This window comes from Scyliorhinus canicula, chromosome 1 (assembly GCF_902713615.1).
Source record: "Scyliorhinus canicula chromosome 1, sScyCan1.1, whole genome shotgun sequence".
NCBI lineage: Eukaryota > Metazoa > Chordata > Chondrichthyes > Carcharhiniformes > Scyliorhinidae > Scyliorhinus > Scyliorhinus canicula.
This window is the reverse complement of record NC_052146.1, coordinates 62,383,797-62,400,581: the sequence shown is the minus strand read 5'-3', so window position 1 is coordinate 62,400,581 and position 16,785 is coordinate 62,383,797. Positions and strand designations below refer to the sequence as shown.

Genomic DNA, 16,785 nt, shown 5'->3' with positions numbered 1-16,785 from the left:
TGGTGATGTCCAGCACGAGTGGACATAGCTTTAAATTGAGGGGAGATAGATATAGGACAGATGTCAGAGGTAGTTTCTTTACTCAGAGAGTAGTAAGGCCGTGGAATGCCCTGCCTGCAACAGTAGTGGACTCGCCAACACTAAACGCATTCAAATGGTCATTGGATAGGCATATGGACGATAAGGGAATAGTGTAGAGGGACTTTAGAAGGGTTTCACAGGACGGTGCAACATCGTGGGCCGAAGGGCCTGTACTGCGCTGTAATGTTCTATGTTCTATGTTCTATCTATTGAAAAAAAACCAGAGTTCATCTCGAATGACACTCTGTTATTTCTTCAGGCCTCAGCGGGGAACGCCCAGCTGGGGCCTCACTCAGTCGCATTCAGGCCTCAGTGGGGAACGCCCAGCTGGGGCCTCACTCAGTCGCATTCAGGCCTCAGCGGGGAACGTCCAGCTGGGGCCTCACTCAGTCGCATTCAGGCCTCAGCGGGGAACGCCCAGCTGGGGCCTCACTCAGTCGCATTCAGGCCTCAGCGGGGAACGTCCAGCTGAGGCCTCACTCAGTCACATTCAGGCCTCAGTGGGGAACGTCCAGCTGAGGCCTCACTCAGTCGCATTCAGGCTTCAGCGGGGAACGTCCAGCTGGGGCCTCACTCAGTCGCATTCAGGCCTCAGTGGGGAACGCCCAGCTGGGGCCTCACTCAATAGCATTCAGGCCTCAGCAGGGAATGCCCAGCTGGGGCCTCACTCAGTTGCATTCAGGCCTCAGCGGGGAACGTCCAGCTGGGACCTCACTCAGTCGCATTCAGGCCTCAGCGGGGAACGCCCAGCTGAGGCCTCACTCAGTCGCATTCAGGCCTCAGTGGGGAACGCCCAGCTGAGGCCTCACTCAGTCGCATTCAGGCCTCAGCGGGGAACGCCCAGCTGGGACCTCACTTAGTCGCATTCAGGCCTCAGCGGGGAACGCCCAGCTGAAGCCTCACTCAATCGCAATCAGGCCTCAGCGGGGAACGCCCAGCTGGGGCCTCACTCAATCGCATTCAGGCCTCAGCGGGGAACGCCCAGCTGGGACCTCACTTAGTCGCATTCAGGCCTCAGCGGGGAACGCCCAGCTGGGGCCTCACTCAATAGCATTCAGGCCTCAGCGGGGAACGCCCAGCTGGGGCCTCACTCAGTCGCATTCAGGCCTCAGCGGGGAACGCCCAGCTGGGACCTCACTTAGTCGCATTCAGGCCTCAGTGGGGAATGCCCAGCTGGGACCTCACTCAGTCGCATTCCCTGCACTGAGGAGCTCCCCTTGTTAGTGCATGAAGAGATTGAGGCGCCACTTTTAAATGGCGCCCCGATCTCTCGACTTTCCGACGTGATCCCCGGATCCCCCCAACTCCCTACTCATCTGTTGGGAGAGTCCCCGAAGCTCCCTTCTCCCCCCTGCACCTCAGCGCACACAGACAGGGCATTCCTGGGCTCGATCACCGGCATGCGTAAAATGGCCGCTGGGAACCTTGGCATTGCTAGTCTGGTATGCAGGCCACACCCCTGCCAGCATGGCAGTGGCACTCTGCCGGGTTGCATAAGCAATGCCAGGGTGCCCAGAGGCCTACTATCCCGGGTGGATCCCCTAAGTGCCGTTCCGCCTGGTCCCATTTGTGGCGACCAGGCTCACTTAACTGCAAATCTGGATTGGATTGCGACGTCTCACAAGACCTCATTGGACCTCGCAGCCGTCGGGAATCCCGGAAGAGGCCTCCTCATGGGATCTACCGGCCGCATCCCAGCTCAATTCTGGCGGGACACAGCTGGTAAATCGTGCCCGACAAATTTCATCAATACGTCTATGGACGTCATTTTCCGATAATTACCGACGACAAGTGCTTACTCGGCCTTTTCAAACAGGATGGAATGATACCATCAGCAGCTTCGGCCAGGTACCGGCTCTTGACAGCATACGTGTATACTCTTGAGTACCATCCTGGCGCGCACAGATTGCACACGCAAATGCCGTCAGCCAACTCCCATTGCCCCGTAACCAAACGAAAGCGGACTATGTTGTGTTGTCACTAACTTTCATGGACGCATTACCTGTCACAGACTCACAAATCCGTATATGGACCCAAACGGATCCCACACTGCCAAAACTGTGCCATGTCATTTCACATGGGAAACTGTAACGGAAACCTCCGGAAGAGAAGTGAGCCTTCGCAACAAGCAGCAGGAGCTCAGCCTAGAGGATGGCATCCTCCTGTGGGGAGCCAACGTGGTTGTCCTGAGGCAAGGCCGGAAAGCCATTCTGCCGGACTTGTGGACATCCGGGGGTTTCCAAAATGAAATGCTCACCAGGTGCTACGTGTGGTGGCCAGGGCTCAGTGACGACATTGAGCAGATGGTACAGCAGTATGCTGCTTGCCAAGAACATCAGAAATTCTCTCCATCAGCCTCCTTCACCCTTGGGCGTGCACGGGGTACCCTTTGGTGCATTTGCATGCTGACTTCTCTGGACCCTTCCTGAGGTCAACTGATCGATGCCCACTCAAAGTGGGTGCCTTCCCCCACTTCTCAAGTTACCATCGAGAAGCTACGCCAATCTTTCAGCAGCCACGGTATTCTGGTGGTGCTGGTCATTGATAACGATACACCTTTCACAAGTGAAGAATTTCAGTGGTTTAGGCAAACTAATAGGGTGAAACACATTCAAACCACTCCATATCACCCTTCTTTGAATGGTCTGGCTGAGAGGACAGGGCAAACCTTTAAGTAGGGTATAGCAAAAAAAGGATGGGGTCAGTTGAAACAAAACAGGCACGTTTTTTATTTGCTTATCGAACAAAGCCGCATGTTAGGACCAGGGTAGCGCCGGCGGACCTACTGATGGGTCCACCTTGGGAAGGTGGAAAGGAAACAAGACCTTCGGAAGAGTTACCATGACCACTGGACGCAGGACAGAGGATTCAAGCCCGGGGACGCAGCCTACAGCCCGGAATTTGGGGACGGCGCCTGGTGGATACCAGGAACCATCGTGTAGAAAACGAGGGCCAATCTCCTATATGGTCAAAACCAGAGAAACGACTGTACGTAGGTATGTCGACCACGACCACCTGAAGTGCAAGGAGCCCACTGCAGAGGTAGCCCCACCAGATGTGTCAGCCCCTCGTACCCCCACCCCCCCAGAATCCTCAATACTTTCAGAGGACAGCATAGTAAGAGATGGACTTCCGACAGGACTTCTCCAATGCCCGAGTGAAAACGACGCTCCCTGACATGTTACGCACATCCCCACAGCTGTCAGAAGTACAACCACTGGAAAGCGGCATAAGAGACCCCCTCTGCATCCAGCGACAGAGGGACCATCGGACCTTGGGAGGGGGGGTGTGTAATAACTTTAACAATGCCCATGGGAATGACCCGATTGAGCTCCCTGTGGGCTTTGTGGAATACGAGCTTCCCTGCTAATGGGAGGAGGCCCATCAGACATTTTAAAAAGCTGGCCTGCCCAAATTGGGACTGGCACGGTCGGTAATCCTTGTCGGGACCTTTATGCCGCGTTGCAGCCTTTGCCCTTTTACCTCGAATAAACCTCCATTTGAATTCACCATCTCAGGTCTCCTGAGTTTTTATAGCCAATTAAGGCATAAATTTCCCAGTTAGCCTCGGAGACAATTCTGGGAAGATATTCGGGATACTTGATGGGAGAAAAAATCCTTGATAAGCAGAGGCAGAGGATGCAGGGTTATAAAATGAGTTTAGGATGCATATCTGGAACTGTTTCTTTCATCAACAGGACCTTGGATTAATTTAAGATGCCAATTTTTTTTCTTGAATTTAAGAGGAAAATGATAAGATTAGCACTCTGGAAGAAGGGGGTCAAATAAGCTTCAGGGCCCTCTTCATCTAAACTTAACCTTTCAAACTCTGAATGGGGTTAAAGATTGATTTTGAGAAGAAAGAATATCTGCTTTAATGAGCAACGTTTAGTTAAGTTTGTTACATACCGAAGAAGCAGGGGCTACCACCATTGGCAGCTGTAACTTAAGCCAAAATATTTTCTGTGACTCATACAGAGTTTTGGCTGTAGTTCAGTGGACTCAGATTCTGTTTAGTTTCTTCAGATCCATGACTAACTCTCCTACCCTGTTTTCCATTGAGCAATTCTTTGAAACAAAAAACAAGTTCCATTGCCGCCTTTTATATAAACAAACCCAGGTTGTCATGGAGACTGCATCAACACCAGTATTCAATGCAGCATCGAGGTGGTAGGAGTAGCAGCGTACAGTGGACAATGAGAAATGAAGCAAAAGAATCTCATTAGTATGAATGGAAAGTTGGTGGTCAATGGAAGCACAGACCCAGTTTTGCAAGGTCACTCTTTTTGTGCTGTTCTGATTCTATTTTCAGAACATTTCTAGAATATTTCCGAAACGTCTCTTTTTTCTCTCGCTCTGAACAACGTTTGTATTTAGATTATCATCTCACCCACGACCACCTCCTCTGCCTTGGTGCGTTGAAGAGCCCTCAGGCGATTGTTGAGCACTTCCTGGTGGCTAGCTGAGTGCTGTTGAGGCCTGGAGCATGTCATCTAGCCACCTTGCCTTGTCCAGAAATGGGGCAGTAATTTGATACGAGAGGGTAAAGGCCCCAAAGAAAAGAAGGCGGCTTCAAACTAGGAGGGCAAGAATTGTTTTGAAAAATTGACTTTGCAGGGAATAGTGTTTATAGACATGTAGAGCTCAGTGGAATTGGTAAATGTAAAACTTCAGCATCTGCGCTCATAAAGTATTAATGAACTAAGGTTTGTAAATTTAAGCTGACTTTCAGATAGTCGGGGACAATAATAATCAGAAGTCCAACATGAGTGCCTGTTAGTTGCCCCTGTTGGGGTAAGCGCTGATTTGAACCCGGTACAGTGGAGCTGATACAAGGATGGTATAGTGGTATTGTCACCGGGCTAGTAATGCCCTGGGCACCTGAGTCACACCACGATAGATGGTGACATTTTTTTAAAGTACTTTATTCAACAAATTTTCACCATTTTCACCACAAAAACAACCCCAACAATACAAAAACAATCCCAACTAAACACAGATCTCCCCCCGCACCCCACCCCTCAACAATCATCGGTAACCAACTCACGAAAGTGCATGATGAACGGGCCCCAATAATTGTAGAACCCCCTCTTTCACCCCCCTCGGCTCGAACTTCACCTTATCCAGGGTCGAGAACTCCAGGAGGTCCCCCCGCCACACCGAGGCTCAGGGTGGAGAAGCTGACCTCCACCCCAACAAGACCCGCCTTGGACCATTCAACGAGGCGAAGGCTAAGACACCCCCCCCCCCCTCCCCCAGCCGGCATCCACCTGCAATTTGGGCCAGTCCAACACCCGAATATGGCTTGTGGGGATGGGCTCCATGTCCACATGTAAGACCCCTGCGATTGAGCTGAATATGGTCCTCCAAAACCTTTCCAGCTTTGGGCAGGACCAAAACATATGAACATGGTTTGCGGGTCCCCTCCCACACCGCTCACAGACATCCCACACCCCCTCAAACAGCCGGCTCATCCTTGATTTTTGAGGTGAGTCCTGTACTCTATCTTCAGCTGTATCAGCCCAACCTCACACACAAAGTCGAGGCATTCATCCTCCGCAGCACCTCACACTACGGCCTCTCTTCCAGCACCCTTCTCCCCCCCCCCCCCCCCCCAGCTCCTCCTCCCACTTTGTCTTTATCCCTTCCATGGACACCCTATACTCCTCCAGGATCCTCCCGTAGATTGCCAAATCAACTCCCTTCTCCAACCCCCTGCTAACAGCATCGCCTCCAGCAATGAGGAGGCCAGCCCTATTGGGAAGGTCGGGAAACCTTTATTGCAATGTTCCGTACCTGCATGTACCTAAACCCTTCTCCCTGTGCCAACCAATACGTCTCACCCAGCTCCTCCAGGCTTGCAAATCGGCCCCCAAGGAACTAATCCTTCATTTCCTTAATTCCCCTCTCGTCCCATCCTCAACCTCGCATCCATCCTCCCTGGCTTGAACCCATGATTCCCCTGATTGGCACCCCTCCGACCCAGCCCCCAGCTTAAAGTGCTGCCTAAACTGCCTCCAAATCTTCAATGTGGCCATCACCACCAGACTCACCGGATACTTTCCTGAGGCTATCAGGAGTGTCGCCATTGCCAGCGCTTGCAACCTCGTAGAAGAGCCCTACTCCATCTTTACCCACAGAGCCCTTGCTCCAGCCTTGCACCATCTCCACATTCGCCTCCCAATAATAGTGCAGCAAGTTTGGGAGGCTTAAACCCCCCCCCCCCCCCCCCCCCCCGCCTCCCGCCTCCCGCCGCCTACCCGCAGGGGCAGCAGGGTAGCATGGTGGTTAGCATAAATGCTTCACAGCTCCAGGGTCCCAGGTTCGATTCCCGGCTGGGTCACTGTCTGTGTGGAGTCTGCACGTCCTCCCCCTGTGTGCGTGGGTTTCCTCCGGGTGCTCCGGTTTCCTCCCACAGTCCAAAGATGTGCGGGTTAGGTGGATTGGCCGTGATAAATTGCCCGTAGTGTCCTAATAAAAGTAAGGTTAAGGGGGGGTTGTTGGGTTACGGGTATAGGGTGGATACGTGGGTTTGAGTAGGGTGATCATGGCTCGGCACAACATTGAGGGCCGAAGGGCCTGTTCTGTGCTGTACTGTTCTATGTTCTATGAAATACCACTCTGGCCACCTTCCCCCACAAATGAACAAGGAGATCAGCCTGTCCACCCCCGGAAGAAGGACTGAGATAAAAAGACCGGCAGACATTTAGAACAAAAACAGGAATGCAGCGAAGCGGTCATTTTAACTGCCTGCACCCGGCCCGCCAACGACAGAGGGAGATTGTCCCAGCTCGACAGATCGGCCTTCTCCCTCCACACCAAGCTAGTGAAGTTAAACTTCCGAAGCCGTGCCCAATCCCCGGCCACTTGCACCCCTAAATAACTGAAGTGGGTTGCCGCCAAGGGGCCCAATTCCAAATCTCTCCAGTACCGGCATCAATAACCCCACTCTACTCGATCAAATGCCTTCTCTGCGTCCAGTGCCACCACCACCTCCATCTCCTTTCCCTCCGCCGGAGACAGGATCACATTCAACAACCTCATATTCGAGAACAGCTACCTTCCCTTCACAAACCCCGTCTGACCCTCCCCAATCACCTTCGGGAGACACCCTTCCAACCTTGACGGCAACACCTTTGCCAGTATCTTGGCATCTACATTCAGCAGAGATATGTGCCTATACGACCCACATTCCACCGGTTCCTTGTCCTTCTTTAGTAGCAATGATATGGAAGCCTACTCCATTGTTTGTGGCAAGACATTCCCACCATCAACGGCACCAGCGAGTACTTAAATTTCTTATAAAATTCAACTGGGAACCCATCGGGCCTTCCGCTTTCCCTGCCTGCATCCTCTCAATCGTGTCCTTCATCTCCTGCTCACCCACTGGCCCCACCAACCCTTCTCTCCCTCCTCTCCCAGCCTCGGATACTCCAACCTATCCAGGAGCACCCTCATCCCTCGCTCCTCCTCTGGTGGCTCCGACCTATACAGGTCCCTACAGAACACCTCAAATACTTTATTAATTTGCTCCAGGGCCACCACCAGCTTCCCTGTCCTATTCCATACCCTGACTATCTCCCTCTCCGCTGCCTCCCGCTGGAGCTGACCGGCCAGCATATTCCTGCCTTCACCCCATGCTTGTAGACCGCCCCCCTCGCCCTTCTCAACTGGCGCACCATTTTCCCCATGGACAATTGGTCGAACCTCGCCTGCAACTCCTTCCTCTTTGCCAGGAGTCCCGGCTCTGGGTCCCCCGCATACCTCCCATCCACCCCCAAAATCTCCTCTATCAGTTTTTGGAGTTCCTCCCTCTCCTCGTTATCCACTTTAGCCTTGAACAAGATCACCTCCCCCTCACTACTGCCTTCAGAGCCTCCAAAATCATCAACTGTCAATCTCTCCCGTGCAATTAAATCCCACATACTCCTCGATCACCTTCCCCCCCTTATCACAAAACCTCTGGTCCACTAACAACCCCACATCCCTTCTCCAAAACCGCATCCATCCAATGTGGATTATGATCCAAAATCAGGATTGCCGAGTACTTCGACCTCCTACCCCCAGCCCAATAGTACCCTCACCATCATGGAAATGTCTATCCTCGAGTACACTTTGTGTATCAGGGAGAAAAATGAATCTTCCCGTTCCCTCGGGTGTAAGAACATCCACAGGCCTACGCTCCCATCTCCATCATGAGCCCTGCCAACACATTTGTCGCGCCACCCCCTCCCCGACTGGGCCAGCAAGCGCGGCTGGGACCTGTCTACCTTCGGTTCCAACACCATGTTTCAATCCCCCCCCCCTATGAATCAGCTCATGGGTATCCAGATCCGGGATGGCATCCAGCACCCTCTTCACATCATCCCAGTTGGGGCCATGTTCACTCACAAGTGCCATCAACGTCAACAACTTCCCCTCTCGTGCCCCTGTGACTATCACATACCTGGCCCCCTGATCCGCCACCACTTTCTCCATCAGAAACCTCACCCTCTTGCCCACCAATATTGCTACCCCTGAGCCCTGCTATCAAATCCCAAGTGAAACACCTGACTCACCCAACCCTTCCTAAGCCTCACCTGATCCTTCAACCTCAGTTTGGTCTCCTGCAGCATCACTCTTCCAATGTGTGAAAACTCTTGATTTCTTCACCGGTCCCCCTAACCCCCTCAGGTTCCACATCACTATTCTGACCGGGGGTCTCGCACTCCCCCCGCCCCTCCTATCTGCCATCAGATAGCCCCTGGACCTGCCCTTCAGGCCTGACCCGCCCATTCCTTTGTTAACGTTGAACTCCTGCCTCCCGCCCATTTCCTCTTGCAAACACCTCTCCTAGTATCGAAACCCTCCCTCACCTTTCACACCTCCCAGGCCCATCGAAACCTATTCATCCAGTACCCCCACCACACTCTCGTTCACTAGCCAACCTTCGATTACTAGTGCAAGCCCTGCCCAGACACCCCCTCCTCCCAATGCCCTCCCCCAAAACCCTGTCACAGAAAAACGAACAAAACCAATGCAATACTGTGCCCCAGAATACCTCCATAACTCCCAAGCCAAATATACTTGTCACCAACTCTAAACAAAGGTAAACTACCCTCCCCCGTTCAACCAAAAAGCGAGATAAAGGCTAAGCACAGTTTCCACCCCTCAGCCCAAGTACCAATCTCGGTCCAATCTCTCATTTCAGTCCCAGTCCTTCAGCCTTCACGAACGCCTCCGCCACCTCCACCATATCGAAGTACAAATCTCTCGAATTATAGGTTGTCCTCAGCTTCACCAAGTAGACGACATCAAACCTCACGCTGTTGCTATACAGCGCCGCCTTCACCTGTTCGAAGGCCACCCACATTCTCACCTGTTCCACCGTCCAATCTTGATATTTTCAAATACCTCCGCCATCTTTATTCCTGCCGAACTCACCCGCTCACTCGACGGCAGACTTTCTCTTGCCCGCTTCTTACCAGTGCCCTTCTTCTGGGCCTTTGACATCTTCCACCTTCCTTATACATTCCCACACCAGCTCATTCAAAAACTCCCCAGAACCGGGCATTAAAGTCCAAAAACCAGAGCCTCGAGCAGGAGCCACCAAACGTTCGAGTTCCACCGACCGACATGCCGTCACCAGAAGTCCCAGATGGTGAAACTTAGATGTAGTAAAAATCTGGAAGTCTAATGATGACCATGAAACTATTGTCGATTGTTGTGAAAACCCATCTGGTTCCTTTAAGGAAAGAAATCGACCATCCTTCCCTGGTATGGCCTACATATGACTCCAGATCCACAGCACTTTACGTCACTCTTAAATTTGCCTAGGAAGCCACTCAGTTCAAAGGAAATTAGGAATAGGCAATAAATGCTGGCCCAGCCAGTAAAAAAAAATTGAAAAAGAATCATATAGGGCGGCATGGTGGTGCAGTGGTTAGCACTGCTGCCTCACGGCGCTGAGGACCTGTGTTTGATTCCGGCCTTGGATTACTGTTTGTGTGGAGTTTGCACATTCTCCCCGTGTCTGCATGGGTTTCACCCCTGCAACCCAAAGATGTGCAGGGTAGTTGAATTGGCCATGCTGAATTACCCCTTGATTGGAAAAAAATAATTGGATACTCCAGATTTTTTTTTTTAATCATATTTTTGGTCCGAAAGAAATCACAACGCAAATCAAGTGGTGCGTTTCGACTTCCTATTGCGGTGCTTAATTATCCTGTTCGTGTTGGGCAACAGAGGTATTACAGAGGCTCTTGTCCAAGTTTATGTCTGCCTTTTTCTCTGACCATGTTGAGCTCCTTGACTGCAGAGCTGATCAAACCAGTGAGTTCTGTGGCTCAGATTTGACTCCCAGTCAATATTGTATTAAATGATCCCATTGTTGGAGACGGAGAACAAATAGCCTCAGGGCTGCTGAAGTAGGGAGGAGAAACTCGGCCAGGCATTATGCTACTGTTTGCTAACCAGAAGCATATGTCCCAAAGTTGGCAGTGAACCTCCTCGGGCTTGGCTGAGAAATCTCCACAGACCCGTAATTTACTGTCTAGGTTTTCATATGAAGAATGACCACCAGAGTGTAGTCTCAGAGGGCAGCCATGAAGTGCAGCATAGCAAGGCAAAGGGATAAGGTTATCAGGAAAAGGTTGGTGTGAGATAACATGCATTGCAGTTAAGTTTACATCCCCCTCCCCATACAATACGGGTGAAAACATTTGTGCTCAAAATGTACTTTGATCCAAGGAAGCAAGTGAAGGCTTAAAATGTTTGGGGTTTTACTGCAGTTATTTTCTTTAGTAATTAATGCTGCTTCTGTTACCCCCAGAGGAATTAACCATGGTAAGCCTTTTCCTGCCCAGTAACGTGATCATTGTATCAAACCCAGGGATTGAACAAAAAAATCACAGTTTGTTCATTTTAGCACTTAACCCTCAAGGTGGCTTTATTGATTTTGGAAGGTGATAGAAGGAAACACTTCACTAGCATTTGACTTTAGGCTACAAGCTGCCAAACAAATTTGTTAAAAATCCTTTGGGTGAGTGAACCGCAGCAATGACATATAGCTCATTACATCAGTTCCGTTGTTAACTATCCCTCCTTGTAAGTCACAAGAGGCACCTGCCCCTGGCACAATGCCCCTGAATACTGGACATGGTTAACTGCTGACCATCCAGGGAATCTCCTGGGCTTATCACCATCTCTCCAATGGCTTCAGACAGATTTCTCAGATCAACTGAGCTGGAAAATTAAAAAGGTCAATCAAAATTTAAATGTGTAGTCCTCTAAACTTGGCTATCAATCAGGTCTATATCCAAACAAAATCACAGTGTTTGATTTACTACTTGGTAACACCTCTCAAAAATCTATTGTTCTCTGCGGATAGGGGAAGAGGGGGATATGAACACCGGGGAGGGGGGATATCAGCAGGGAGGCCAGTACGGGAATTGAACCTGCGCTGCTGGTCTGGGTCTGCATTACAAGCCAGCTGTTTAGCCCACTGTGCGAAGAGAATCAATAGAATTATAGAATTTACAGTGCAGAAGGAGGCTATTTGGCCCATTGAGGCTGCACCGGCCCTTGGAAAGAACACCCCACTTAAGCCCACATCTCCACCTCCACCCTATCCCCCTTAACCCAGTTACCCCATCTAACCTTTTGGACACTAAGGGCAATTTAGCATGGCCAATCCACCTAACCTGCACATCTTTGGACTGTGGGAGGGAACCTGGTGCTATATTTATCTGGTCATGAATACAGCGGTCAATATGGTCGCCTTCCTTGATCCTAATTATGTTTGCTCTAGAGTCGCCAGGTATCTTTCGATACCGCCACAAGGTTCAAACCCGAATACTGATCAAAGAACCAATACACCAGTTAGTTAGTTCAAAGTCAATACTATTTATTTACACCCACAGTAATATTTGGTGAGGGGCTGGTTTAGCTCACTTGGCTAAATCGCTGGCTTTTAAAGCAGATCAAGCAGGCCAGCAGCACAGTTCGATTCCCGTACCAGCCTCCCCGGACAGGCGCCGGAATGTGGCGACTAGGGGCTTTTCACAGTAACTTCATTGAAGCCTACTCGTGACAATAAGCGATTTTCATTTCATTTTTTTTCATCTACTCATGCACAAAGTACCACAAACTAAACTATCTCTTTTTTAAAAAAATAATTTTTATTGAAAAAATTTGAATTTATACAACAACATCAAACCATACTAAAATACCAACAATAACAATAATGACAACAATCATGAACCTTCGCCCCTCCTCAATGAACATATTAACAACAAACTAAACTATCTCTAACGGTAACACCTATACTTAACTTCGGGTGCCCATTCAGTCAGAGGAACAATGGCCGTTGTTCGGATCTGAGGCTGTTGGGTTCGGAGAGGTGACAGGAGAACAGCTAAGGTCGTCCGTCTGGTAGCGAGTGGACTTGCTTGCTTCTGGTGCAGCTGGTGGATGGGTCTCTCCGCTTCGAGAGCCAAGTCCAAGAGAGAGATTCTCTCTTGGGGGCTTCGTCTTATACCTGAAGGGGCTTTGCGCACTTTTGGGCGGGCCTTGAACTTGGCCCCAATTAATTGGGCCGTATCTTGATCACTTGTATTGATCTTGACCAATAAAGGGGTGGGTGCCCTGATGGCTGGGCGTGTCCTAGGTGGCCGTTGGCCTTGCTTTGTTTGTGTCTTTCTGGCCCTGGGCTGTCTGCTACAGTATCGGTTACTTGAGTGTCTTTCCTTTGTTCCCGGAGATGGGCCATCAATATGCTAATTGCCTTATAGTTTCAGTCTCGTCTGGGGGCTGTGGTTCCAATACGCATACAGGCTCTGTGCCTGCCTGCTTTCTTAGCATTGTCCATAGTTCCCTATAGTCTTTGCAAACATCCATTTTGTAATGTGGAAGTGGCCATCCCAGATGGCTACACTAACCTGGAACACCCAGAGGAAACCCACGCAGACACGGGGAGAACGCGCAGACTCCGTACAGTTATAATGGGGATTTAATTTATCCAAATCTAGACTGAGATAGTAGCAGTGTAAAAGGTTAGAGGAAATCAAGAGTGGCTAAAAATCTGTTCAGGAGCATTTTTTATAGCAGTAAGTTTCCATACCAATAAGATGGGAAGCATTGATGGATCTAGTTCTTGGGAATGAGGTAGGCTAAATGTATTAAAATAGAAAATGCTGGACAATCTCAGCAGGTCTAACAGCCTCTGCGGAGAGAGAACGGAACTAATGTTTTGACTCTGGATGACCCTTTGTCACAGCTTTACGGCTGCCTTTAAAGAGGAGTTCAAGTATGGTCAAGGTATGCCCTACTATTCCATGTCAGGGAATAGTAAGGCAAACAAATCCAGGGTTCCCTGGAAGATAAAAGAGATAGAAATTAAGGAGAATAAGAAAAATGTGCTCATGATAGAAGTCAGGTGGATAATAGGAGCAGGAATAGACAATTCGGCTTCTCGACCCTGCTCCGCCATTCAATAGGATCATGGTTACCTTTGAGTTCTACATTCCCATCTATTCCTGATAACCTTTGATGTCCTTGCCCAACTAGAATCTATCTCTGCCTTAAAAATATTCAGTTATTAAAAGTAATTCATTCATGGGAAGTTGGTGTCGCTGGCTGGGTCAGCGTTTGTTGCCCATCCCTAATTGCCGTCGAACTGAGTGGCTTCGTCAACCATTCCAGAGAGCATTTTAGTGTCTACCACATTGATGTGGGTCTAGACCAGGTAAAGATGACAAACCTCCTCTCCTAAAGGACATTAGTGGACCAGATAAGTTTTTAACCACAATCAACAATGGTTGGACATCATTAAACTTTTAATTCCAGAAATTCATTGAATTCAAATTTCAACATCTGCCATGGGGGGGTTTACTAATGTCCTTTAGGGCAGGAAATCTGCTATTCTTACCTGGTCTGGCCTACATGTGACTCCAGATCCACAGCACTGAAGTGGACTCTTAAATGCCCTCTGAATGCCCTCGGGCAGCACGGTAGCATTGTGGGTAGCGCAATTGCTTCACAGCTCCAGGGTCCCAGGTTCAATTCCGGCTTGGGTCACTGTCTGTGCGGAGTCTGCACATCCTCCCCGTGTGTGCGTGGGTTTCCTCCGGGTGCTCCGGTTTCCTCCCACAGTCCAAAGATGTGCAGGTTAGGTGGATTGGCCATGCTAAATTGCCCTTAGTGTTGGGTGGGGTTACTGGGTTATGGGGATAGGGTGGAGGTGTTGACCTTGGGTAGGGTGTTCTTTCCAAGAGCCGGTGCAGACTCGATGGGACGAATGGCCTCCTTCTGCACTGTAAATTCTATGAAATGATCTAGCAGGGCTCTCAGTTCACAGGCAATTAGGGGTGGGTAACAAATGCTGGCCCAGCCAGCGACACCCTTGTCCCATGAATGAATAGAAAAATAATTGATAAGGAGAAGGCATTGGCTAGGTTATCTGTTCTTAAAGTTGATGAGGACCGGATGAGATGCATCCAAGTATCCAGATGGAAGTGAGAGTGGAAAGTGCGGAGTCTGTGGCCATAATTTTCTAATATATCCACACTCTGGGGGTGGTGCCTGACCACTGGAGAATTGCAAATGTTACTCTCTTCAAAAAAAAGTTGTAAATGCCAACATCTATAGGCCAGTCAGTTTAATCTGTGTGGTGAGAAACCTTTTTAGAAATGATGTTTTGGGACAGAATTAATGGTTACTTGGGCAAATATGGGTTAATTAAGGCGAGCCTGTATGGATTTAAGGGCAAATTGTGTTTAACTAATTTGCTGGAGTGTTTTGATCAGGTAACAGAGATGGTTGATTAGGGTAAAGCTGTTGATGTGGACTTCCATATGGACTTCCAAAAGACATTTGATAAAATGCCACAGGCTGATTTGTGAGCGGAGTTAGAGGTCTTGGAATAAAAGGGACAGTAGCAGCAGGGAAATGAAGTTGGCTGAGTGACAGGAAACCAGAAACTGAACCCTCCGTGAAAAAGGCAAAAATCTCAGGCGAAGTCATTCATGTGAATGCTTATGAAGCCGCAAAAAACATCCTTCAACCAAATCTGGGCCAGGGTGAAGGACTGTGTTGTCCTGTTCTTTGTTTGTTCTCTATCATCATTTGTTGTTGATTTGAATTGAATAGCTTCGCAGCCTTTAGATACCCATGGCAGATAATCTGTTCTGGGATATTGTGTAACAAAACAAATTGCATCATTTTCTCTAGACTGGTTGTGAAACTCAGATACCCCTGTGGCAAACAAACAAAATAATAACTTAATAGATCACGAAGAGGAACGGTAAGTTTTGATCACGGACCGGCCCATGCGATATTAAGCGGATGCTTCCCCACCCAGCAAATTATCATACTCCAATTGTTTTTATTTTGCAATTCCCAGGTGTTACTGAGGTGTACAGGGTGGCAAAGAGAGTGGAAGGTGGAATGAAAACTCTAAGTATTAGCAATGAAACACTGCAGCATAGTCTGAGGGACATCGAGATAATCTGGAACAATCTGCAGGCTTTCCTCTCATTTAGCCCTTCGATGTTACGGATGCTGGTAAGTGGATTAAAGGTTAGAAATTACTGTGGGCAACATAACTATAAGATGGTTTAGGTGTTCAAACGACACCACTTTGTTATTTTAATAGAAATATTTATTGCATTTTTTTCATCAATTTGGCGAGAGCACTTTATTTCAACCTGTCAAATAGGAAGATGGTCTCATTCGAAAGCATTTTTAAATCATTCGTAGTTTGGAGTTTGCATTTGCCCTGATATATTGTGAATTCTCCACATTTAGAATGAACAATCTTCCAAAATGAAGATGCTCAATTACTAAAAGAGGAGTGAATCAAGTTGTAACAACAAAAAACCTGATGAAGGAGCTACGCTCCGAAAGCTAGTGATTCCAAATAAACCTGTTAGACTTTAACCTGGTGTTGTAAGACTACTTAGTGTGCCCAACCCAGTCCAACGCCGGCATCTCCACAGTATAAAATAGACATTGCAAGCCAACATTTCTAAAATACAAATAATTACAAGTTTACAGAAGGTTTTTTGCTGATTGTACATCTTTCCACAGATAAATATTACGTTGCTGATTCTGGAAGCTGATTATTTGCACATATTTTCTGGAATGTGCTGAGTTTAGTTTTCCAAAGTCATTAACTTACCTCCAACATCATGAGTTGGTGTTTGTACAAACTCCCGTTTCAGGCTTGCAGAGAAGAAACAGCAATTGAATTACTGATTCTGTGGCTCTTAAATTGGGACAAGTCAGCAGCCCCCCCCCCCCCCCCCCCCCCCCCCCTCACTGCGCAATGCTTGGGACAAGTCAGTCTGGTTGTGCATCTGAGAGTGAGTTACCCCCTCCACTGCACAAGTAATTTGAAGGAGGCAGGATAAAACCCTCGTTATAGCTCAGTGCTTTTGTAGCTCCAGCCCTAAACACACCAGACGTACAGTAATGCCAATACAACAGGGCTGGAACAATGGAAGCATCGGCAACTTACTACTGAGACTGTGGCAGTGACATTAGACTGGCTTTGCCTCCTAACTCCGTTATTAGGATATTTTTGATGGATACTGTCCCTTACCTTGGTCTTGTGAATCATGACGGCCAATGTAGGCAGTTGAATAGGCAGGGTGGGTAGGGAGGAAGCCAAATCCAAGCTTTGACAAAGAGTCAGCGGACTCGAAACGTTAGCTCTTTTCTCTCCCT

The 16,785-nt window shown here is 48.9% G+C and overlaps 1 protein-coding gene across 2 annotated transcripts in view; it reads left to right on the top strand.

Annotated features, from left to right (window-relative positions):
• LOC119963031 (synergin gamma-like) overlaps window positions 1-16,785 on the top strand; it is a 60,795-nt gene that overhangs the window by 28,776 nt on the left and 15,234 nt on the right. For both annotated transcript variants that reach the window (XM_038791515.1, XM_038791504.1), the window contains exon 4: window positions 15,461-15,621. In XM_038791515.1, the coding sequence (XP_038647443.1) occupies window positions 15,461-15,621 (161 nt within the window). The remainder of the gene's footprint in view (window positions 1-15,460; window positions 15,622-16,785) is intronic.